Source organism: Bos grunniens, chromosome 1 (assembly GCF_055505025.1).
Source record: "Bos grunniens cultivar Pamir isolate PY7600 chromosome 1, Bosgru_T2T1.0, whole genome shotgun sequence".
Classification (NCBI taxonomy): Eukaryota; Metazoa; Chordata; class Mammalia; order Artiodactyla; family Bovidae; genus Bos; species Bos grunniens.
This window is the reverse complement of record NC_141165.1, coordinates 114,243,362-114,268,974: the sequence shown is the minus strand read 5'-3', so window position 1 is coordinate 114,268,974 and position 25,613 is coordinate 114,243,362. Positions and strand designations below refer to the sequence as shown.

Here is a 25,613-nt window from a genome sequence, read left to right as displayed (position 1 = left end):
TTCAAATTTACAGTCAATTGATTCCAACAAGGATGCCAAGACAACTTAATGGGGGCAAAACCAGTCTTAAACAGATGGTGCTAGGACAACTGGGATAGCCACATGCAGAAGAAGGAAACCAAACCCCTATCTCAGACCATACGCAGAAGTTAACTCAAGGTGGAGTCAAATCCAAGACTTCAAACTACAAAATACTTAGAAGGAGATTTAGGTATAGATCTTGACTTTGCCTTAAGCAATGGATTCTTAAGACATGACACCAAAAGCATAAGCAAATAAACTGATTTCCTGATTTCACCAAAATCTGAAACTGTTACACTTCAAAGAATGCTATCCTGAAAGAGAAAAATAAGTCAAAGAATAACACAAAATATTTGTAAATCATGTATCTGGTAAGAATCTAGTATTTAGAATACACAAGGAATTGTTACAACTAGACATTAAAAAGAAATCTCAATTTTAAAAGGATCAAAGGATCTGAATAGTCATTTTTCCAATGAAGATATACCAAAAGGCCAATAAGCACCTGAAAAGACATTCAACATGATTAGCTATCAGGGATATAAAAATAAAAATCACAGTAAGGTCTGATTCTGATAAATAGGTACATATATACTCAGAGAGGTGGTTGATGGATGTGAGGTTTGAGACAGAGTCAAAGATAACTTGAAGGCTTCTGATCTGTGCTAATTAAAAGTATGCATTCCAAGTACAGCATATGGGCAGTGGGTTTTCCCGGTGGCCAAGTGGTAAAAGAATCCACCTGCCAGTGCCAGAGATACAAGAAGACGAGGGTTCCATCCCTGGGTTGGGAAGATCCCTGGAGGAGGAAATGACAACCCACTCCAGTATTCTTGTCTGGAGAATCCCATAAACAGAGGAGACTGGCAGGCTACACTCCATGGGGTCAAAAGAGACCGACATGACTGAGCACACATGCACAATTAGTCCCTCAGTATTATCCAACTCTTCGCGAGCCCACACACTGCAGCACACCAGGCTTCCCTGGCTATCACCAACTTCTGAAGCTTGCTCAAACTCATGTCCATTGAGTCGGTGATGCCATCCAACCATCTCATCCTCTGTCCTCTCCTTCTCCTCCTGCCTTCAATCTTTCCTAGCATCAGGTCTTTTCTAGTGAGTCAGTTCTTCACATCAGGTGGCCAAAGTACTGGAGCTTCAGCTTCAGCATCAGTCCTTCCAATGAATATTCAGAACTGATTTCCTTTAGGATTGACTGGTTTGATCCTTGCAGTCCAAGGGACTCGCAAGTCGTCTTCAACACCACAGTTCAAAAGTATCAATTAAAAAAAAAGTATCAATTCTTTGGTGCTCAGCTTTCTATATGGTCCAACTCTCACATCCATACATGACTACTGGAAAAACCATAGCTTTAACTAGATGGTCCTTTGTCAGCAAAGTAATGTCTCTTCTTTTTAATATGCTATTTCAGTTGGTCATAGCTTTTCTTCCAAGGAGCAAGTGTCTTAATTTCATGGCTGCAGTCACCATCTGCAGTGATTTTGGAGCCCCCAAAATAAAATCTACCACTGTTTCCACATCTATTTGCCATAAAGTGATGGGACTGGATGTCATGATCTTTGTTTTTTGAATGTTGAGTTTTAAGCCAGCTTTTTCACTCTCCTTTTTCACTTTCATCAAGAGGTGCTTTAGTGACTCTCTGCTTTCTGGCATAAGGGCGGTGTCATCTGCATTTCTGAGGTTATTGATATTTCTCCTGGCAATCTTGATTCCAAATTGTGCTTCATCCAGCCTGGCATTTTGCATGATGTACTCTGCATATGTTAAATAAGCAGGATGATAATATACAGCCTTGATGTACTCCTTTTTCAACTTGGAACCAGCCTATTGTTCCCTGTCTGGTTCTGACTGTTGCTTCTTGATCTGCATACAGATTTCTCAGGAGGCAGGTAAGGTGGTCTGGTATTCCCAACTCTTTAAGAATTTTCCACAGTTTGTTGTGGAAGTCAAAGGCTTTGGCGTATCAAGCAGAAGCAGATATATTTCTGGAATTCTCTTGCTTTTTCTATAATCCAACGGATGTTGGCAATTGGATCTCTGGTTCCTCTGCCTTTTCTAAATCCAGCTTGAATATGTGGAAGTTCTCAGTTCATGTAGTGTTTTGATGTCTAGCTTGGAGAATTTTGAGTATTACTTTGCTAACGTGTGAGATGAGTACAATTGTGCAGTAGTTTGAACATTCTTTGGCATTGTTTTTCTTTGGGAATGGAATGAAAACTGACCTTTTCCAGTCCTGTGGCCACTGCTGAGTTTTGAGTGCAGCACTTTCACAGCATCATCTCTGAGAACTTGAAATAGCTCAGTTGGAATTCCATCACCTCCTCTAGCTTTGTTTGTAGTGATGCTTCCTAAGGCCTACTTGACTTCACATTGCAGCATGTCTGGCTCTGGGTGAGTGATCACACCATCATGGCTACCTGGGTCATGAAGATCTTTTTTGTATAGTTCCTCTGTGTATTCTTGAGACCTCTTCTTAGTATTTTCTGCCTCTATTAAGTCCATACCATTTCTGTCCTTTATTGTGCCCATCTTTGCATGAAATGTTCCCTTGTTATCTCTAATTTTCTTGAAGAGATCTCTAGTCTTTCCCATTCTATTGTTTTCCTCTATTTCTTTGCATTGTTCACTGAGGAAGGCTTTCTTATCTCTCCTTGCTATTCTTTGGAACTCTGCATTCAGATGGGTATATCTTTCCTTTTCCCCACTGCCTTTCGCCTCTCTTCTTTTCTCAGCTATTTCTAAGGCCTCCTCAGACAACCATTTCGCCTTTTTGCATTTCTTCCTCTTGGGAATGGTCTTAATCACTGCCTCCTACACAATGTCACGAACCTCCGTCAATAGTTCTTCAGGCACTCTATCAGATCTAATCCCAATCTACTTGTCGCTTTCACTGTATAGTCATAAGGGATTTGATTTAGGTCATACCTGAATGGTCTAGTGGTTTTCCCTACTTTCTTCAATTTAAGTCTGAATTTGGCAATAAGGAATTCATGATCTGAGCCAGTCAGCTCCTGGTCTTGTTTTTGCTGACTGTATAGAGCTTCTCCATCTTTGGCTGCAAACAATATAATCAATCTGATTTTGGTATTGACCTTCTGGTGATGTCCATGTGTAGAGTCGTCTCTGGTATTGTTGGACGAGCATGTTGGACATGACCAATATGTTCTTCTGGCAAAACTCTGTTAGCCTCTGCCTGCTTCATTTTGTACTCCAAGGCCAAACATGACTGTTACTCCAGCTATCTCTTGTGTCCATGGGGTCACAGAGAGTCAGACACGACTGAGTACACACACATAACAGTTAGGCAATGATAACTGCAAGAAGAAGCACCAATAAAGCACTCATTGTCAGCTTAATTATGCTGGGTCCACTTTAACACGTCTGGTAACACCAGAAAATCAGTAGTTTGTTCACAGTGAACAGCAGTATATAATTCACTCTGTTCACTAAGAGCTTCTGCATGGGAAATTTTTTTGGTAATTTTAATCCTTAATAAATACAAAAGAATATTTATAACATACACATTACTACACAAAACACCAAATATATGGCATACTTCATCTTGGTGCTCTGGACAACAGAGTAGCAGCAGTAGCAAGGAGCATGCCACAGGGGTTCTTCCAAAGCCCACAGCACCCAATCCCTCTTTTCTTGCATAGCCCAAAGGACAGGTGGTATCCACAGGGCAGAGTCTACACTGGTCTTAGCAGCAGTGTCTACCCCGAAGTGAGTGTGATCATAATGTCTACACGAAGAGCTGCTGTAACATCTGCCTTCCTTAACCTCAGAAGGCTTCATAGAGGAGGAAAGGGTCAGTGGGGTTTTGCAGGGAGGATAATGTGATTGCGAGGAAGAGCATGAGAAAATTAAAAAAAAATTAAAAGGTGAGCCAATATTCAATAACAGGATGACAGATTCAGGGTTTTCTTAATGAAAACATCAACATCAGATTTTCTAAGACAGCTCTGACTTAGCAATATCACTATGAGCCATAATTGATATCTTATGCATAGGCCTTTCTTTAAATTACAATTAAAAATTTTTCCAATACATAATAACTGAATAGGCTTGGGAGCTTCATAATTATTTCATGAAATAATTTTTAAAAATGACATCTAATGCTAATCCACATAAAATACTATGAAAATATGATAAATATTTTATAAGTTCACATACAATAAAAAGTATCAGCATATTGGTTACTAACTTAGAAATATTTTTGATTGACAGCACTGGTTATTCCTGAGACTACAGACTGTGAAAGAGATTTAGATTTTCCTCCAATTAATACTGTTATGATCTTGAATATATTGAAAATGACTCGCAGCAGTGTTAGTATCTATCACAAGAGTATAACACAAACTATATTAGCTGCAGGGTGTAAGTTTTGTTCACTTGATGCCATTTACTCCTGAGGGAAGTGATGCTTGAGTGCCTGTATTTATTCTAACTCAAGAAAGCATGGAGTAGGAAATGGCAACTCACTCCAGTATTCTTGCCTGGGAAATCCCAGGGACAGAGGAGCCTGGCGGGCTGTAGTCCATGGGGTCACAAAGAGTCGGACATGACCGACTAACACTTCCACTTTTCTTTCCACAAAGCATAAAGCACTATAACTAATTATATTTATTTACCAGAAGTAAGAAAATACATGAAGCAAGACAATGTAGACCTACAGATTCTCCTCCTTTATTTGCTTGAAATTCTTTTAACTAACAAACTCCCCAGAGCCTGAAGGGACATGACACCATGCTTTCCTAATTCTCTCTGTCAGCAACCTTGCACTGTAAGTGTACAGATAGTCCCTCCATTCAAGAGCTAGCGGACTAGGGACAGGTTCATCTTTCTACTTGATTCTCATGTCAGTATTATTGCGTGACCCTGGGCATAATTCCTTGTTTCCACAATAGGAACCTGGCACTGATTTGTACCATTTGCAATGTAGTGTCAGGGAAATTTACATATATAATAAAATGTAATTTATCGTGATTGAGAGTCTAACATTAGCAAACCAACATTTACTAAGTGGGAGATAACTTCTGTAGTATTTTACATCGAATCTCCTTTTACATACTGAGAGTAGAGTAAGTCTTATGTTTCTCCTAGAAAGATTATTAATACATCACCATCTATGGAAGCTGAGTCCACAACAGGAGCTCAGGGGAAATTTTCTCAGATGGAAATATTAAAAAAAAATTTTTTTTTAAACAGACAATGTAGGCATGGCTCAGTTGCCTAAGCAGTAAGTGATACAGTTGAATAGACCACAGACTACTTATGGATAAATCAAATCCTCTTCACACCTAAATGCCTATATACTAAAAAATGAATTATAAGACATGTTAAAATAACATAAGACATTGTATATTAAATATAAAAGACACTTAAAAATATTAAAAATTATAAGACATCTTTTGTAATCTAGTATCGAGGACACGCATAGTATCTAGTGAGAGTTGCAGTGAATGAATTTGTCCCCTGGATGGCACAAGTCAGCACAAATATATATGCAGCCCCTTCAAAGCACTTCTAACTTACTAAAAAGAAAAAAAACAAAAACAAAACCCAAACCACATAGAAAACACTTAAAATCATTAAGGTGCTCTTCAGGTTATCTGTCAGCTTGAAATAAACTTTATCTCACAAAGATAAACTGTCTCTTTGAGTTATATCATCTTAACAAACTAATTGTGTTTATAAATGCTCTTTCTCTGCAAAACTGGTAAAACTATTCATCAGCACCTTAGTTCTACAAATTGACAACAAAATACAGATATTTTTCTGCATGTATACAAACACCATACATACTGATTTGTGTACAAGGACAAATTTTAAAATATGCATGTCAACTGAGACTTCATTAATAAAATCTTACTGAATAGCTTAAAAGTTTTTAACTGCTTGCCAGATACAACAGAAACTAGGTACACAACAGAAAAACTAAAAACAGAAACGTAGCTAACATAGTACTCAAAACAGAAAGGATCCTGTAAAATTACTGTACAATTAAGGTAGCAAACAAGGAATTCATGCTCTATTTTCAAAACCAAAAACATCCCAAGCAGGAAAAAAAACAACCAGTTACAGAAATTTGGACTCTATTAGAAAGGAGCTCTCTATTCTGCCCCTATGTTTCATTTATAAGTTAATATAATCTGATGGAAGATGGAAGAAATGGAAAATATCTGCCAAAAAAATGTGGTTAAAGAATGTAGCAATTAAAACTTTTTATACTATTGTTGTTAATTCTAAAAATAATCTAACATATAGCAACAATAACCCTGTCAAGTGGGAATATTTGCCAGGCTCAGCTGTTCCCAAGTCTTATGCACACTGTCATCAGATTCGAAGGTGTTGGCAGACAATGAATAAACAAGTGTTTATGAATTCCACTTAGGGAATAGGTTAATATATCTTCATTGGATTACTTTATTTCACATGAAATTTTAAACTAGTTCCTGTTTCTTTCTAAAAAAAAGAAAAAGGCAAACTTTGACCACTATAAAACTCTGGATTGATGAAATCTGAAGTAATAAGCTTTAAAATTACTTTTCAAGTGATAATTCACATTTTAAAAAAGGAATATCAGACTATCACTTTTCAGCTGGCCATGTACCTAGATATGTGTACACACAGAGAGTCATACACACAGACAACTAATTGATGGCACATGACAAACAGAGGCTGCCTTAAAAGACCTGAAGCTACTGATGCAAATGTAGATATGTCTTCTGAGCTCATTATTCAGTAACTAAAATTACCTAAAAAATTATTGCCCAGAGTCATCCTAGAAATGTTGAGCTTTACTTAGAAACTGGCTAATGTTGAACAGATTCAAAACCAGGAATTGAGAGCACTCATCTATAAAATTTATTTTATTTTCAAGTCCCATGGTAAATGTTGTTTTTTACATTTACATTTTAGGATAAAAATGTCAGCATCATTTATCATTCTGAATTAAAAGACCTAAGTGCATCTGGACCTGTGCAAGGCTGGCTGTGCCTCTCTCGGTAAGACCAGCAGTAACAAGGAGTTTCGCTCTACAGAATTCTAACCCCAGGATACCTCAGAATCCATGAATATCTTCAACTGTCAGAAAAGGAAAAAGTGTTAGTTGCTCAGTCGTGTCCGACTCTTTGCAACCCCATGGACTGTAGCCTGCCAGGCTCCTCTGTCCATGGAATTCTCCAGGCCAGAATACTGGAGTGAGTTGCCATTTCCTTCTCCAGGGGATTTTATAGACTCAGGGATTGAACCCGGGTCTCCTGCATTGCAGGCAGATTCTTTACTGCCTGAGCGACCAGGGAGTCCCTTCAATTGTCAGATAAAAATTTCAATTTCAGAAAGTCTAGTTCCATCCCTGGGTTGGGAATATCCCCTGGAGGAGGAAATGGCAACCCACTCCAGTATTCTTGCTTGGAGAATCCCATGGACAAAGGAGCCTGGCGGACTACAGTTCATAGGGTCGCAAAGAGTTGGACACTACTGAAGTGACTTAACACACACACCAAGTCAGAGTAGAACTACCAATCTTCTAATTATCACTGAAGTGCTGATTCATATATTTTTCTGTCTTTCTATGTTACCCAGTGGAAACAGGGAAACTTCCTTTCATTGGTAGATAAAATCATTTACAGGTGAAAATTAAAAGTGGTAACTGGTAATGGGAAAGATTGGAAACTTCTGCTCAAAGATCTTAAAAATAACAAAGAGGAATAAGACCATAAATTACAAAAATTAGACTCTGAAGGGAAGAGGACACCAGGTACAGAGCCCAAGACACCACAGCAACTCAGCGCCTCACCCGAGAGGCTTCTTTGTGTCCAAAGCCTCTTACTTCAACATGAATTTGTGCAGACCGAATACTAACTCTTTGAAATGTTTCCCTGGAAAAGACACGCCTGTTCAAGTCTTTAAGAAGAATTAAATTGGAATCTGGCCTAATTCTGGAGCTACTTTTATAACATGCATTGTATACACGCACGCTAAGTCACTTCCTTCTTGTCTGACTCTTTGTGATCCCATGGACCATAGCCTGCCAGGCTCCTCTGTCCATGGGATTCTCCAGGCAAGAATACTGGAGTGGGTTGCCATGCCCTCCTCCAGGAGATCTTCCCAAACAAGATCTTAATTTGATCATCTCTGATCCAGGTTCCTCTGAATAGCCTTTTAACTGGCCTCCTTACAATTATTTTCCCCTCTCTTTGGCCCATTCTTTACAGATCAAGGAATTGCAAAAACATAAATCCAGTTACATCACTCCTCTGCTCTAATAGCTTCCATGCAATTTTTTTTTTTTTTTTTTGATAAAACTCTAACCCTTACATCTTCCACAAGGTCCTGAATAATGTGACTGACTTTCTACTCATTCACTTCACCTCAGCTGTGCTGGCTGTTTCTCCAGTTCCCTCAAAGTTCCTGGCCTGTGCATCTGCTATTCTCTTCCTTGTAGTGTTCTTCCTTGTTTGTCTGGAACCTCCAATTAATCCTTTGATTCTGGGCTCAGGAGTGGTTTCTTGAAGAGAGCTTTAATCTTCATCTATCTCCTACTACCCGTACCCCTCTGGCCTCTTATTGTTTAAATGTTTCCTTCATCACGCTTATTTTAACTGCAATTAAGCAACCATGTGTTTAATGCCTTTTTCCAACCCTTTACTGCAAGTCCTATGAAGGTGTGATTGCCTCTGTCTCATTTACTGCTGTCTTCCCAGTGCCAGGAATATGGCAGGAAATAAGGTACTAAAGGGAATATAATTTTGCAATGGGCTCCTGTAAGAAGTAACGAAAACTAGTCTATCTCACACAAAATCATGCTATCAACAACACATCACACTATAACATTAACAAGTCTTTGTGACACTTTAACACATGAGGAAGCCAGTGAAGCAAGGTTTTCACCACTTTTGCATTCCCAAATACTCTCAACCTTCACCTAGGTTATGAAGCTGGGCACATGTGATGTTCCTTGAAAATATTCATGGAATTCAGTGTGGCAGCTAGGTTTCCTGGATGGTAACAAACTGAGACTCTAAACCAAAGCCAACCAGCCTTCAAATGAACAAGTCATTACAAGAAATTATGCCTGAAAGGCCACTCAAGAAGAAGTAATATGAGATTCAACCAGTGCCCTCTTGAATCTAGCCAATTCACTTCGAATAAAACAAATGCTTGATGGATGGGCAAGAGCACACAAAAAACATTAAGAAAAAGTCCAAGAGCGAGCTGTGAAATAAGGAATTCCCAAGATGATTATGACTGGACAGTGTTACTATAAAGAAGTTCCAGATTATGGTGGATATTTCAAAAAATCTTTGGAGCCTAAGATTCATCTAAAATAGTGACACAGCTATTTGAAGCTTAGCACAGACAGTGCTTCTGGTATCTGAGATGACTATTAAGTTCTTAAGAAACTCTAGTATAGGACATTCAGATCCCTGTGGATCAAAAGCTCTGTAATTTAAATATCCAATGTAAGAAACTTTTTTTTTTTTTTTAAGAGGAGATACTTATTTTCCAGAAACTTTTAACTCAATGAATGACAAAGAGAGAAAGGGGCAAATGGGAAAATGTAGAATAAATAATTTAAACTGACACGGCGACAAGAAACTTAAGGAGAATAAGAAACTAATTATCTTCTATCCTTTCACCCAATAACCCAAGACTTTCACAAAGTAAAACTGAAAAGGACAGGAAGCTTATCATTTTACTGTGTTTTCTGCCTTATTCTCTTGACAGTGGGAGGGTGGGCAGTGGGAAAAATGAGATACATGTTTGTACAGTAGTGAAGGGGTGAAACTAACATTTTTTTCTGCCTACTGTGATATGTGCCTAAGACACTAAACATGTATTATTAGATTTAGTCCTCATAACTAACCCACTTGCAGATGAAGCTCACCGCGGTGACGTGACCGGTCAGAGGTCCCCTGGCTGGTGGCAGAGGCAAGCTCTTACTCCAGAGCTACCCAGTGCCCCTTCTACAACACCCCGCTGCCTTAGTCTCCTTGTTCTGTCAAATACATTAACTATTTATTTAGCAGAACATTTCCAGTTCATTTCTTTCCATTATTCCATTCAAATGAGCTTTCTTTTTCACTCTGAGGGATTCTATTAGCCTTTACACCTTTTCCCATAGCTTAGAGATTAAGGGAAAGCAGATCTTCCTTTACATACAGCAGCTCCCCTCTCTTATACTCTTAACGCAACTTTTTTTTTTTTTTAAAACTTTACAATATTGTATTAGTTTTGCCAACTATCGAAATGAATCCGCCACAGGTATACCTGTGTTCCCCATCCTGAACCCTCCTCCTTCCTCCCTCCCCATGGGTGTGGAGAAAAGGGAACTCTCTTACACTGTTGGTGGGAATGCAAACTAGTACAGCCACTATGGAGAACAGTGTGGAGATTCCTTAAAAAACTGGAAATAGAACTGCCTTATGATCCAGCAATCCCACTGCTGGGCATACACACTGAGGAAACCAGAAGGGAAAGAGACACGTGTACCCCAATGTTCATCGCAGCACTGTTTATAATAGCCAGGCCATGGAAGCAACCTAGATGCCCATCAGCAGATGAATGGATAAGAAAGCTGTGGTACATATACACAATGGAGTATTACTCAGCCATTAAAAAGAATACATTTGAATCAGTTCTAATGAGGTGGATGAAACTGGAACCTATTATACAGAGTGAAGTAAGCCAGAAAGAAAAACACCAATACAGTATATTAACGCAACTTTTAATGAGGCACAGAGCGTGTATCTCAAACCCAGCACAGCCGGGAAGGAACAGCTGGCACCGCCCCGAATCCTTCCCAGGCTCATTCATTCCCAGACATTCTCATGCCGAGGAGGTTCTTAACGATTTTCTCATTTACATAACATAAAGTAGAGGCTAATTTTTAATTTTAAATGGTCAGCCTAGATAAAATCATTGTTGAATATCAAAATAATTATCAATTTTCTACTTTAAATGATTTCTTTGTATTAGTAAAATTAAAAAAATTTTTCTCGCCACAAGAACCCAATGGCAGAGGGGAATGAACGAATGCTACAGTGACCAAAACTTGAGAGAGATTTCATTCAAGTCCTGCATTTTAGCTTACAGAGATTTGAGGTAATTTTCCATTCTATTCCACTAAATAGCCTTGTTTTTAACTCCCCCTTCATATTGTAAATGTTAACAATTTAGAAAATATCTCATACTTATTTTGCAGTGTCTCAGAGAGCACTTTCCCCATTACTCCTGCTGGCATGCAACACACTTTTTTAGGAAAGAATGGTAATACGGTTTTTAACACAGTAAGATGAAGCGGTAACCTGTGGATAATAAAGCTTTAAATTGATTATTTCAGTAACTGACAGATTTTTTAAAAGTTATTGCTTGTGTTCCAGTCTTATAAAAGTGGAAAAATCAGTATTTCTTCTGCCAAGGAAAGGTAAGTATATAAAAGGACTTTATAAAAAGTTAGTATACTTAATTTTTAAAATTCTGAAACTGATTTAATTTTATTTGTCATATTTATGTATGTGTTATAAACTGTTCGATCTTCCTACTCTATTCCAATCTCAGATAACAGGTACTCAAAGAAAATACCGCATTTCTGTTTTCAGAAATTGTAAAATGTGGGAATCATCATATAAAGTGAAAATTACCTTGCTTTTCTATAACTGAGTATGAAGCCAAAAATCCTCGTCCAGAAACATGAATTCCACTCATGAACAGCACTGTGACTTCATTGCTTTTTGATTCAATTGAATGGTTCATTTGCAAGCCCAGACCGCAGTATTTGCCTAGGATGAAAGAAAAGCAGATATTTGGTATGATTCATAAAGTCAACATTATGTACGATGTAGGTAACAGAATCATAATAATACACCAAGCTGACCAAACTAGGTATTACATTAATCTAAAATGATGACTAGAATATTACTCTGGAGAGAGAATAAAAAAAAACCGGAAGTAATAAACTGTTCAAATGACTCAAAGGCAGAAACAGTGTATTCAGACATCACTGACCTTATAATGACTCAATTTCCTGTGAAACACGAGTATTCCCTTTTAAACAGTGACAAGGAATTAAAAAACAAAATTAAAGTATTTCAGGTAGGCAAGTGGCTCATAAATGAACCAACAGTTAATTGGTGGTATTCTTAACATGTTTCCCATAGGGTTACCCCAGATTTCTGAGCACAGGGACCCCTCCAAACTTTTACAGATCTTCTCAAGTTTTCTTCCAAGAACTGCTGGACTTCTGTCAACCCCTTTAGGTGGTCATGTTCAGTCCTACAGTTTTAACTATGATAACGACAATTCACATTCATGCCTCTATAAAGCCTTTTCCTTGAACTTCAGAAGCATATATCTAACTGCCTAGCAACTTTTACTCTTTAAGGTTTCACAGACATGTAAAAAATAACAGATCTTCCGTCAGAACAGATCTAAGTTTATTAAGATAAAAGAGAAGAAAATAAAAGAATTAAAAGAAAAGATATTGAACCAATAACTAATAAAAATGAGTTTTTCTTATGTGCATGGTAACTTTAACAAATTCTGAATAAAAAGTTCTAAAAATATTTTAAGTTGAGCAATATCACTTTATGTGCTTCCCTTATAGCTCAGTCAGGAAAGAATCTGCCTGCAATGCAGGAGACCCGGGTTTAGTTCCCTGGAAAAAAAAAAAAAGATCCCCTGGAAAAGGAAATGGCAACCCACTTCGGACATGACTTAGTGACTAAGCCACCACCAAATCACTTTAATAAGAGTAATCTGTACTTCCATAGACATCATTTTCAAGGACTATATATTATCATATGAGTAGAAAATGCTAAATAATTCACCTCTATCACCACGACCACCACTCCAACCAGAATTGGTAAGGGAAGTAAGGTCCCTTATATATACAGAAAGTGAAGTCCACTCAGTCGTGTCCGACTCTTTGCAACCCCATGGCCTGTAGCCTACCAGGCTCCTCTGTCCATGGGATTTTCCAGGCAATAGTCCTAGAGTGAATTGCCATTTCCTTCTCCAGGGGATCTTCCCAATTCAGGGATCGAACCCAGGTCTCCTGCACTGTAGACAGACACTTTCCTGTCTGAACCACCAGGGAAGTCTATATATACAGAAGTCAATTGTAAAAAATAACCTAATCAAAATGGACAGAAGACCTAAATAGGCATTTCCTTAAAGAAGACATTCCAATGGCCAAGAGGCACATGAAAAGATGCTCAACACTGCTAATTACTAGAGAAATGAGGTATCACCTCAAACCTGTCAGAATGCTATCATCAAAATTTTACAAATAATAAATGCTGGGGAGGGCGTGAAGAAAAGGGAACTCTTCTATATTGCTGATGGGAATGTAAACTGGTGTAGCCACTATGGAAAACCGTAAAATAAAGCGACCATATGATCCAGCAATCCCACTCCTGGTAATATATTCATAAAAGACAAAAACTCTAACTTGAAAAGACACGTGTACCCACCCTGCCCTGTGTTCACAAAGACACGTGTACCCACCCTGCCCTGTGTTCACAAAGACACGTGTACCCATCCCGCCCTGTGTTCACAAAGCACTATTTACAACAGTCAAGATACAGAAGCAATCTAACTATCAACATATGAAAGGATAAAATAAAGATGTGATACATATATACATACATATATATGTGTATGTATGTATATACACATATATACACGCACAGCCATAAAAAGCAAAATATTGCCATTTGCAGCAACATCAATGGACCTAGAGAAGTAAGTCAGACAAAGACGATATATGATATCATTTATACAGGGAATCTAAAAAATAATACAAATGAATTCATTACAAGATAGACTCACAGACACAGTAAACAAACTTATGGTTACCAAAAGGGAGAGAGAGAGGTGGGGAGGGACAAATTAATATGTTTAAAAGGGACTCAGTAATATCACTAAGAATGGATTTGCCTTTCCTTCTAAAGAAGGAAAGATTAGGACTACTTAGTCATTGTTCACTTTGATTTCAGGGAAAGTGGTTATTTCAACATTATTTTGTTCATGAATAAATGACAGATCCAGTATTTGCACATTTTAAGATGAATAAGGTTCATGAGAACCCCATGCTGCTAAGTCACTTCAGTTGTGTCCGACTCTGTGCGACCCCACAGAGGCAGCCCACCAGGTTGCCCTGTCCCTGGGATTCTCCAGGCAAGAACACTGGAGTGGGTTGCCATTTCCTTCTCCAATGCATGAAAGTGAAAAGTGAAAGTGAAGTCGCTCAGTCATGTCCGACTCTTAGTGACCCCATGGACTGCAGCCCACCAGGCTCCTCTGTCCATGGGATTTTCCAGGCAAGAGTATTGGAGTGGGGTGCCATTGCCTTCTCCGGAGAACCCCATGAACAGTATGAAAAGGCAAAATGATAGGACACTGAAAGAGGAACTCCCCAGGTCAGTAGGTGCCCAATATACTACAGGAGATCAGTGGAGAAATAATTCCAGAAAGAATGAAGGGAAGGAGCCAAAGCAAAAACAATACCCAGTTGTGGGTATGACTGGTGATAGAAGCAAGGTCCAATGCTGCAATATTGCATAGGAACCTGGAATGTCAGGTCCATGAATCAAGGCAAATTGGAAGTGGTCAAACAGGAGATGGCAAGAGTGAACATCGACATTCTAGGAATCAGTGAACTAAAATGGACTGGAATGGGTGAATTTAACTCAGATGACCATTATATCTACTACTGTGGGCAGGATCCCTAAGAAGAAATGGAGTAGCCATCAAGGTCAACAAAAGAGTCCGAAATGCAGTACTTGCATGCAATCTCAAAAACGACAGAATGATCTCTGTTCATTTCCAAGGCAAACCATTCAATATCATGGTGATCCAAGCCTAGCCCCAACCAGTAACGCTGAAGAGGTGAAGTTGAATGGTTCTATGAAGACCTACAAGACCTTTTAGAACTAACACCCAAAAAAGATGTCCTTTTCATTATAGGGGACTGGAATGTAAAAGTAGGGAGTCAAGAAACACCTGGAGTAACAGGCAAATTTGGCCTTGGAATACGGAATGAAGCAGGGCAAAAGCTAATAAAGTTTTGCCAAGAGAACACACTGTTCATAGCAAACACCCTCTTCCAACAACACAAGAGAAGACTCTACACATGGACATCACCAGATGGTCAATACCGAAATCAGATTGATTATATTCTTTGCAGCCAAAGATGGAGAAGCTCTATACAGTCAGCAAAAACAAGACCAGGAGCTGACTGTGGCTCAGATCATGAACTCTTTATTGCCAAATTCAGACTTAAATTAAAGAAAGTAGGGAAACCATTAGACCATTCAGGTATGACCTAAATCAAATCCCTTATGATTATACAGTGGAAGTGAGAAATAGATTTAAGGGACTAGATCTGATAGACAGACTACCTGATGAACGGAGGTTCATGACATTGTACAGGAGACAGGGATCAAGACCATCCCCCTGGAAAAGAAATGCAAAAAAGCAAAATGGCTGTCTGAGGAGGACTTACAAATAGCTGTGAAAAGAAGAGAAGCGAAAAGCTAAGGAGACAAGGAAAGATATACTCATTTGAATGCAGAGTTCCAAAGAATAGCAAGGAGAGATAAGAAAGCCTTCCTCAGCAATCAATGCAAAGAAATAGAGGAAAACAACAGAATGGGAAAGATTAGAGATCTCTTCAAGAAAATTAGATATACCAAGGGGACATTTCATGCAAAGATGAGCTCGATAAAGGACAGAAATGGTATGGACCTAACAGAAGCAGAAGATATTAAGAGGTGGCAAGAATACACAGAAGAACTGTACAAAAAAGATCTTCACAACCAAGATAATCACGATGGTGTGATCACTGACCTAGAGCCAGACATCCTGGAATGTGAAGTCAAGTGGGCCTTAGAAAGCATCACTATGAACAAAGCTAGTGGAGGTGATGGAATTCCAGTTGAGCTATTTCAAATCCTGGAAGATGATACTGTGAAAGTGCTGCACTCAATATGCCAGCAAATTTGGAAAACTCAGCAGTGGCCACAGGGCTGGAAAAGGTCAGTTTTCATTCCAATTGCAAAGAAAGGCAATGCCAAAGAATGCTCAAACTACCGCACAATTGCACTCATCTCACACACTAGTAAAATAATGCTCAAAATTCTCCAAGCCAGGCTTTAGCAATACGTGAACCATGAACTTCCGGATATTCAAGCTGGTTTTAAAAAAGGCAGAGGAACCAGAGATCAAATTGCCAACATCCACTGGATCATTGAAAAAGCAAGAGAGTTTCAGAAAAGCATCTATTTCTGCTTTATTGACTATGCCAAAACCTTTGACTGTGTGGATCACAATAAACTGTGGAAAATTCTGATAGAGATGGGAATACCAGACCACCTGACCTGCCTCTTGAGAAACCTACATGCAGGTCAGGAAGCAACAGTTGGAACTGGACATGGAACAACAGACTGGTTCCAAATAGGAAAAGGAGTACGTCAAGGCTGTATATTGTCACCCTGCTTATTTAACTTCTATGCAGAGTACATCATGAGAAACGCTGGGCTGGAAGAAGCACAAGCTGGAATCAAGATTGCCAGGAGAAATATCAATAACCTCAGCTATGCAGATGATACCACCTCTATGGCAGAAATAAAGTGAAGAGGAACTAAAAAGCCTCGTGATGAAGATGAAAGAGGAGAGTGAAAAAGTTGGCTTAAAGCTCAACATTCAGAAAACGAAGATCATGGCATCTGGTTCCACATCTGGTTCCATCATTTCATGGCAAATAGATGGGGAAACAGTGGAAACAGTATCAGACTTTATTTTGGAGGGCTCCAAAATCACTGCAGATGGTGACTGCAGCCATGAAATTAAAAGATGCTTACTCCTTGGAAGGAAAGTTATGACCAACCCAGATAGCATATTCAAAAGCAGAGACATTACTTTGCCAACACAGGTCTGTCTAGTCAAGGCTATGGTTTTTCCAGTGGTCATGTATGGATGTGACAGTTCAACTGTTAAGAAAGCTGAGTGCCGAAGAATTGATGCTTTTGAACTGTGGTGTTGGAGAAGACTCTTGCAAGTCCCTTGGACTGCCAGGAGATCCAACCAGTCCATCCTAAAGGAGACCCATCCTGGGTGTTCATTGGAAGGACTGATGCTGAGGCTGAAACCCCAATTGTTTGGCCACCTCATGCGAAGAGTTGACTCATTGGAAAAGACCCTGATGCTGGGAGGGATTGGGAGCAGGAGGAGAAGGGGACGACAGAGGATGAGATGGCTGGATGGCATCACTGACTCGATGCACATGAGTTTGGGTGAAATCCGGGTGTTGGTGATGGACAGGGAGGCCTGGCATGCTGCGATTCATGGGGTCACAAAGAATCGGACACGATTGAGCGACTGAACTGAAGTTTCATGTGAGAAAATGTACCTTGAGACCTTTACTCTTACTTCACACATTCACAAAGAACAATCTGGATGGACTGAGGATTTAAATGTGGAGAAGGGGAAAATTAAAGCATTTAGAGGAAAACCCTGAGAACATCTTCATAACCTGTAAGGGGGCAAACATTTTAAAACAGAATGTGAAAAGTATTAATACTAATCATGAAAAAAAAATTCTGAACATTAAAATTAAGTTAAAATTAATGTTTGCTTATCAAAAGATACCAATATAAAGGAATAAAAAGGAAAGGTATATTAAGGGAGAATATTTGTAACATTTATATCTAAAAAGAACCCATATATTTAGAATATATAAAAGAACCCCTACAAATGAGAAAATAATCATCCAATAGAAAAAAATGCATTAAAAACTTCAAGATTCTTCACAGAAGACATTCAGTGGCTAATAAATACATGAAGAGAGAACAATATCATTAGCCATTAAATAAGGCAAAGCTACAACGTGATATCTGTTCATACAAACTAGAAGTGTGATAAAAGAAAAAAATAGAGAACAATAACTAGAACTCTCCTACATTGGTGGTGGGTGTGGAATGGCACAACCACAGAGGTTCTTGGCAATATCTACCAAAGCTGACCATATGGACACTCAGTTTAGTTCAGTTCAGTTGCTCAGTTGTGTCCGACTCTTTGCGACCCCATGAATCGCAGCACATCAGGCCTCCCTGTCCATCACCAATTACCAGAGTGCACTCAGACTCACGTCCATTGAGTCAGTGATGCCATCCAGCCATCTCATCCTCTGTCGTCCCCTTTTCCTCCTGCCCCCAATCCCTCCCAGCATCAGAGTCTTTTCCAATGAGTCAACTCTTTGCATAAGGTGGCCAAAGTACTGGAGTTTCACCTTTAGAATCATTCCTTCCAAAGAAATCCCAGGGCTGATCTCCTTCAGAATGGACTGGTTGGATCTCCTTGCAGTCCAAGGGACTCTCAAGAGTCTTCTCCAACACCACAGTTCAAAAGCATCAATTCTTTGGTGCTCAGCTTTCTTCACAGTCCAACTCTCACATCTATACATGACCACAGGAAAACCCATAGCCTTGACTAGATGGACCTTTGCTGGCAAAGTAATGTCTCTGTTTTTCAATATGCTATCTAGGTTGGTCAGGGAACCAACAATTCCTCTTCTAGATACAGAAATATGCATTAATGTTCACCAAAAGATAGGTGATAGAACATTCACAGCAAACAATTAATAACAGCCAAAAAGGGTTATTCATATAGTGGATATATCTTAGTTTCCTTATTGTCAGAAGTTTAGCTTGCTTCTGATTTTTCTACACAGTGAATAACATTGCAATAAACATTTTCCTAACATAGCTTCTATCTTTTAAAATATTTAAGAGTGATTTTTAGAGTGATTTTTAATATTTGCTTCTACACTGCTACTTAAGTGAGCTATACCAGTTAATATAGCCTCAATATTAAAAAAAGACAAATTTCATCACACCACTATATTAAGAGCTATGTTTTTAACCAATCCAAGAGTAAGGGAGGTCATATACTTAGCTCTAAAACTTTTACATTTCTCTGATTATAAGAAAAGTTGCCTCCTCCAATATCCTCCTTCATAATGGCAGCATGGACAAAAGAGCACCCAAATTTTTATCAGTACCCATGATGGTGACCAAAGGGTCCTGACTGAAAATGTTTTTGCAATCATTCGGATCAAAATATCTGCAAAGCAATACCAATCTTCCTCATCAAATTTTTCTAAGTAGGCTTTTCTTCTCTCTTGTGAAACTTTCTACCTGAACTGAGAACTATAAGACTTTTTCTCTGGAAAATCAGCACATTTCTGGATAGAGGAAAGCTCCATACTCAGAAAAGGTAAATGACTCAAGGCACTGGCTCTTATTAAGCTGACAGCTTCTTTTAGGACAGCTGGCAGAGTTTTCTTATACTAAGTACACTAATGTGAAAAGCAGTGAGTTATAACTGTGTGGACTTCAGCAAAACCAAATGTGCTGCCAAGCATCACAGGTGAGACATACATAGCATACCAAGAAATTTCTTTCAAAGATTTTCTGGAAAAGTAAACTTTTTACCACTAATAAGATGTCAAAGACTTTTTAACATTTCCTGTAAGGGTTCACAAATAGGAGTTCTTGGGCACGGTCAGCATCACATGGCCTAGTTTTATCCAGTTGAATGACAATGAGAAATGGGACAGGTGTCAATTCCTCACTAACCTGTCTCAAAACATTAGAAAAAACATTCCGAAGGACACCATTTACAGAGACAAAGCTTTAGCATTTCTCTATTCTTGTCCACAAACCAGCTTGACCATTCTAGAGTACACAGATTCACTAAGGCCTTTTGAAATGCATGTGGCTTCTGTACTTTCCAATGCAACAAACAACCTCATACAACGCTTCTGCATTAGGAACAAATCCAAGTTAAATGTGGGTACCCATCCAGCTTCTAATTAAAAAAAATTCACAGTAATCAATGTATTTTTGTGGTAAACACATATGAGATGACTTTAGCCTTCTTGAGATCATGTTTTCACAGACCAGGACTTTATCTCACATGAAATTCTTACATGGCTCTTATGTCTACTACATAAGACGCCCATAATCATTAAGATTAGAGATCACTTCTTTAACTCCTGCCCATAAATAAAATGTTAATGATGATTTTACTGTAATAACACTTCTTTCAAATCAAATAATTTATACTTTAACTTGATGTAAAATAATACTTTTTTTTTTTGACAAAGAAAACTTTAAAAGAAACTCCAAGAATGAAATTTATTTTATTTTTGTTAGGGTCACAAATCCCTAAAACATATCAAGAGATTTCATGGAGTCTAAAAGTAATTTAACTGGCAAAGGTTAATGAAAGACCCATCAGGGGAGACAAAGACACTTAAAGATATCCCATGCATAGCTAGAAAATACTGAAAACTAAATCCACTGGTAGATAAGATGACTGACCTCAGAGAAGGAACTTAAAAGCAAAGAAATCCTGAATAGGGGAATTTTGGATAGGAAACACTTCGGTGGGAGAAGTAGGTTAAAAGTAGCAGAGAGATATGGAAACTGTATGGCAAAGATGGGGACGTGATCAAATAAGAGCAGGAAATTTAGGATCTTGCAAGATTATATATATATATATATATATATATATATATGGATATACAATCCCTTCCCTTCTATAGCCTCTTCTCTTGAGGGGAAAAAAAAAGTAGGAAAGAAAAATTTACTACACTAATAGAAGAGGGCTATCATGAACTTATGATAAACTACAAAACTTGTAAACCATATAAACCACTGCAAACTGCCAGTATTGTCCACAGAAATACTTAGGCATTGTCTTTATCTATTTAAACAAAAAAGGTAGGAAAAAAAATGAGAATCTCAGCAATTCAATTTATGGAAACCCCCTCATCCCCCAAAATGATGGTAAAACAGAAAGAAACTGGAACACAGCACTAAACTTAATTAAATGTCCTCAAACAAGCAACTGGGGATATGGCAAAACACCTCGAAACAGAAACTCAAAAACTAAGAACAGAAATGGACCAAAAGTAGGGAAAAAAAAGAGTTGGCTGATCTCAGAAAAGAAATGCTTTAAAAAAGTGACAAAATTATGTCAGAAATATTACAAGGTGCACAAGGAATAATATTTGAATGCAAATATGATAATAAATGTTGAAGAAAAGAACAAATACAATGAGAAAAGGAAACTGAAAAAAGTAAAAAGTATCAATGAGAACGTGGCTTAAATGAATGTGATTGAAACAGCAAAGAAGGCTGTTTTCTTACAATTAAGGTATTTTAAAAAGATACACACGACAATGGAACAGAAATAACATTAAACTATAATTCAAGAAAGTTTTCTAGAATCTAAATAGTGAAAGAGCTCATTGGATACAGTGAAAACTAACCCAATGATAAACTTCAATACATATCCTTGTAAAACTGTTTGACTTTAAAGGAATCTTTACGTAAGCTTCAATACAAAAATTAAGTATCTTATAAGGGCAAGAGAATTCAATTAGTATCAAACTTCTCAAAAAATAACAATAACATAAAAAAGCCAGGCGATAATGGAAGAGCATTTTTTTTTAACTCAAAGAATGAAAAAAAAAAAAAAAAAGTCAAAGAATGAACATATGAACCAAAAACTTACATATAAGATCAAACTGATACTCAAGGTAAGAAAAAATTTTAAATTAAGCAGCTCTAAACATACAAGATAACTGTACTCAAGCCTCTTTTAAGGAATCAATCTATTCAAAGATGAACTTCACTCATTTAAGATACATTTGGGAGAACTTAAGTAAAAAGACTGCCAGTGAGCATTTAATATATTTAAACAGTGATAAAAGTTGGATGAGTTGAAGATTAAGATATTATATGATACAGGCTATGTGTTATAAATTTTGTTCTGTCAGAGTAGAAATGAGGAAAGCAGCAGGAAGGAAAGAGGAAAGAATTAGGTTGGTACAAATGTAATTGCAGTTTCGGACTGTGAATTTTATATCATTATAAATAGGCTCCAACACATCTTTATTAATCGAAATAGGAACCATTACAATCAGTACATTTTTGCCCATGAGAAATATGCTTTCTTATTCTTGTAGCATAAAAATTGTGCTTCAGGATTTGATAAACTCTTTTAAAACATTTTCTGCCTCCTGCTGGTTGTGGAAGCATTTTCCCCACAAAAAGTCGTCCAGATGCTTGAAGAAGTGGTAGTAGGCTGACGAGAGGTCAGGTGAAAATGGTCAACGAGGCAAAACTTTGCAGCCCAATTCATTCAACTTTTGAAGCATTGGTGTGAGACATGTGGTCAGGCTTTGTCATGGAGAGGAAGCGGGCCCTTTCTGTCAACCAATGCCGGCTACAGGCATTGCAGTTTTTGGTGCATCTCATAGATTTGCTGAGCATACGTCTCAGATGTAATGGTTTTGCCAGGATTCAGAAAGCTGTAGTGGATCAGACCAGCGACAGACCACCAAACAGTGACCATGACCTTTTTTTGGTGCAAGTTTGGCTTTAGGAAGTGCTTTGGAGCTTCTTTCCAGTCCAACCACTGGGCTGGTGATCGCCGGTTGTTGTATGAAAGCCACTTTTCATTGCAAGTCACAATCTGATCAAGAAATGGTTCCTTATTGTTGCACAGAATAAGAGAAGACGATACTTCAAAACGACAATTTTTCTGATTTGTGGTCAGCTCACGAGGCACCCACTTACTGAGCTTTTTCACCTTTCCAATTTGCTTCAAATGCCAAACGACCATAGAATGGTCGACACTGAATTCAGCAACTTCTCGTATAATTATAAGAGGATCAGCTTCGATGATGCTCTCAATTGGTCATTTTCAACTTCTGATGGCTGGCCACTACGCTTATCTTCAAGGCTCTTGTCTTCTTTGCAAAACTTCCTGGACCACCACTGTGTTGTATGTTTGTTAGCAGTTCCTGGGCCAAATGTGGCAAGTTGTCTCTGCTGCTTTTTGACCCATTTTGAACTCAAATATAAGAAAATCACTTAAATTTGCTTTTTTGTCTAACATCATTTCCATAGTCTAAAATACATATAAAATACACAGCAAGTAATAAGTCATTAGCAAAAAAAAAAAAACACAGTGAAAGACATGTAGTAAAATGAGGTATAACATAACCATATTTATTTCAGAACGTATTCAATATCAAATGGTAAATTCCAATAAGGCAAAAATCACAATTACTTTTGCACCAACCTAATAGAACAGTTCACTGAATGTTATATGAATAAAAGATAGGAGTTACAGGCAAGTGGTAGGAATGAAAAGACACCATGAAAAATAGACAAATCAGATAATAAAACATGAAGTCAATGGGATTAGAGGCATTTAAGAACATAAAATCAAATAAATTGGAAGGTAATACTTAAAACTACAAAACTTATTTAAACTCCAAAAGGAGTTTAAATATAGATGAAAAGAAAACAATACAAAGAAATAAACACAGCAAATATAAAACACATGACTGATTATACCTTAAAATAACATGAGTTAAGCCAAAAAAAAAAAAACAGTTTTATAAACAGATAAAACAGGTCTTAGCTTTAATTATTTAAAAAAAATATTTTCAATTTGGTTCATAAAATGAGACCCTCAAGTATGTAATACACAAGAAATACATCCCAAACAAAATGATTCAGCAAGGCTAAAAGGAAAGGAATGAACAAAGACAGGAATGCCAAGCAAATGAATGTAAAAAGAGATGAGGAGGAAGGTGTCTATGTGATACTAATATCAGACAAAGAAAAATGCAAACTAAAAAGTACTAAATATGACAAAGGAGAAACTTTTTAATGCTAGAAGTCACTATTTAAAATGAAGACAATATAATTATGAATAGCTATGCAACGACATTGCAATCACCTTTATAAAAGCAAAAACCCAAAGATATGCCGAAAGAACAAAGATACTAGAAACAGATCAACTAGATAAAAATATGAAAACCTAAACAGCATAATAAGATATTTTGGATGCATATTAAACTTTATATCTTACTATTAGAGAATAAACCATCCTCTCAAGCATACATCAGACAGTCACAAAAAAAGATATCTTAGGTTATACATAAAAGCAAGTTCCATAAAGAAGAATATTATAATTTTTCTAAGCACAATGCAATAAAACTAAAACACTATTAACAGTAAAAGTATGTGTACAATGTTTATTTTAATACTAACTACCTGAGGATCAACTTGGAGGCAGTGAGCTGATACTCTCAATCTAAAGCAGCACTACTGAGAATTGGGGCCAGACAGTACTCTGGGGGCCTGTCCCATGTGCTGTAGGCACATAACACACCTCCTAGATGCCAGGAACACTGCCTGTCCCCGGTGGGACAACCAAAAACATCTCCAGACATCTCCAGTGTCCCCTTGGAAGGCAAAATACCAAACTTTTGAGGACATTGTCCAAAGAAAAAATGACAAAGCTTGCAAAAAGAAAAATCAGTTGACTGAGGTTTAGAGAGTTAAATTAAGCATGAGGCTGAAGCTAAATACAAGAGTTACAGGTCCAGCTAGGATTTAGAGAGAGAGAAGGGTAAGGATTAGGATAATCTGTAATAGAAATCTGAGCGAGTTAATGAAGGAAGATATTACCTCTGGGTGGTTAGCTTTCATATAAGTTGTGTTTGTTGTATAAAAAGTTTGTCTCTCTTATGTTTGTGCATCAGTTAACATATTTTAGTCACTGTAGAAAACAGATTTTTCAGGGCTGACATTTGTTTTGATTGGTCAATACCTATGTTGAAACTACTATTAAATATTTTATAATACTGACTGTAAAGAAAAAATAATGTCAGAATAGGGAGTTCCTGGTGACCTAGTTGTTAGGATTCTGGCCTTTCACTCTTGTGGCCCAGATTTAGTCCTTGATCAGGGAAATGAGATCCTGCAAGCTGCCACGTGCCCCCCTCACCCCCCAAAAAAATGGTTATTTCAAAATAAATAAAGGAAAAAGCTAAAAGGAAAAAGTTAATGTTTACTAGAAAGTTGCTAGTTTCAACAGTTTAGGGTAAGTGGCTGCTGCTGCTGCTTCAGTCGTGTCCGACTCTGTGCGACCTGATAGACGGCAGCCCACCAGGTTCCTCTGTCCCTGGGATTCTCCAGTCAAGAACACTGCAGTGGGTTGCCATTTCCTTTTCCAATGCATGCATGCATGCATGGTCGCTTCAGTCGTGTCCGACTCTGTGTGATCCCACGGACAGCAGCCCACCAGGCTCCTCTGTCCACAGGATTCTCCAGGCAGGAATACTGGAGTGGGTTGCCATTTCCTTCTCCACAGGGTAAGTGGACCATGTAGTAAAAGAAATTAAGGAGTAAGGTCACCACCACCACATGTGTACGCTCAGTCAGGTCCTGCTCTTTGCAACCCCATGGACTGTAGCCCGTCAGGCTCCTCTGTCAATGGAATTTTCCAGGCAAGAAATATTGGAGTGAGTTTGCAATTTCCTATTCCAGGGGATTTTTCCAACCCAGGGATAGAAACCATGTCTCTTGTGTCTCATGTACTGGCTGGATACCTGTTAATACCTGCCAATAGATACCTACTAATAGCTGGTATCTATTACTCTATAGCCTAGTGGTTGAGGTTATAGACTTTGC

The 25,613-nt window shown here is 38.0% G+C and overlaps 1 protein-coding gene across 3 annotated transcripts in view; it reads right to left on the bottom strand.

Annotated features, from left to right (window-relative positions):
• The window catches only part of DCBLD2 (discoidin, CUB and LCCL domain containing 2), an 84,203-nt gene that overhangs the window by 31,441 nt on the left and 27,149 nt on the right, over window positions 1-25,613 (bottom strand). For all 3 annotated transcript variants that reach the window (XM_086410593.1, XM_086410604.1, XM_086410612.1), the window contains one exon: window positions 11,694-11,831. In XM_086410593.1, the coding sequence (XP_086266719.1) occupies window positions 11,694-11,831 (138 nt within the window). The remainder of the gene's footprint in view (window positions 1-11,693; window positions 11,832-25,613) is intronic.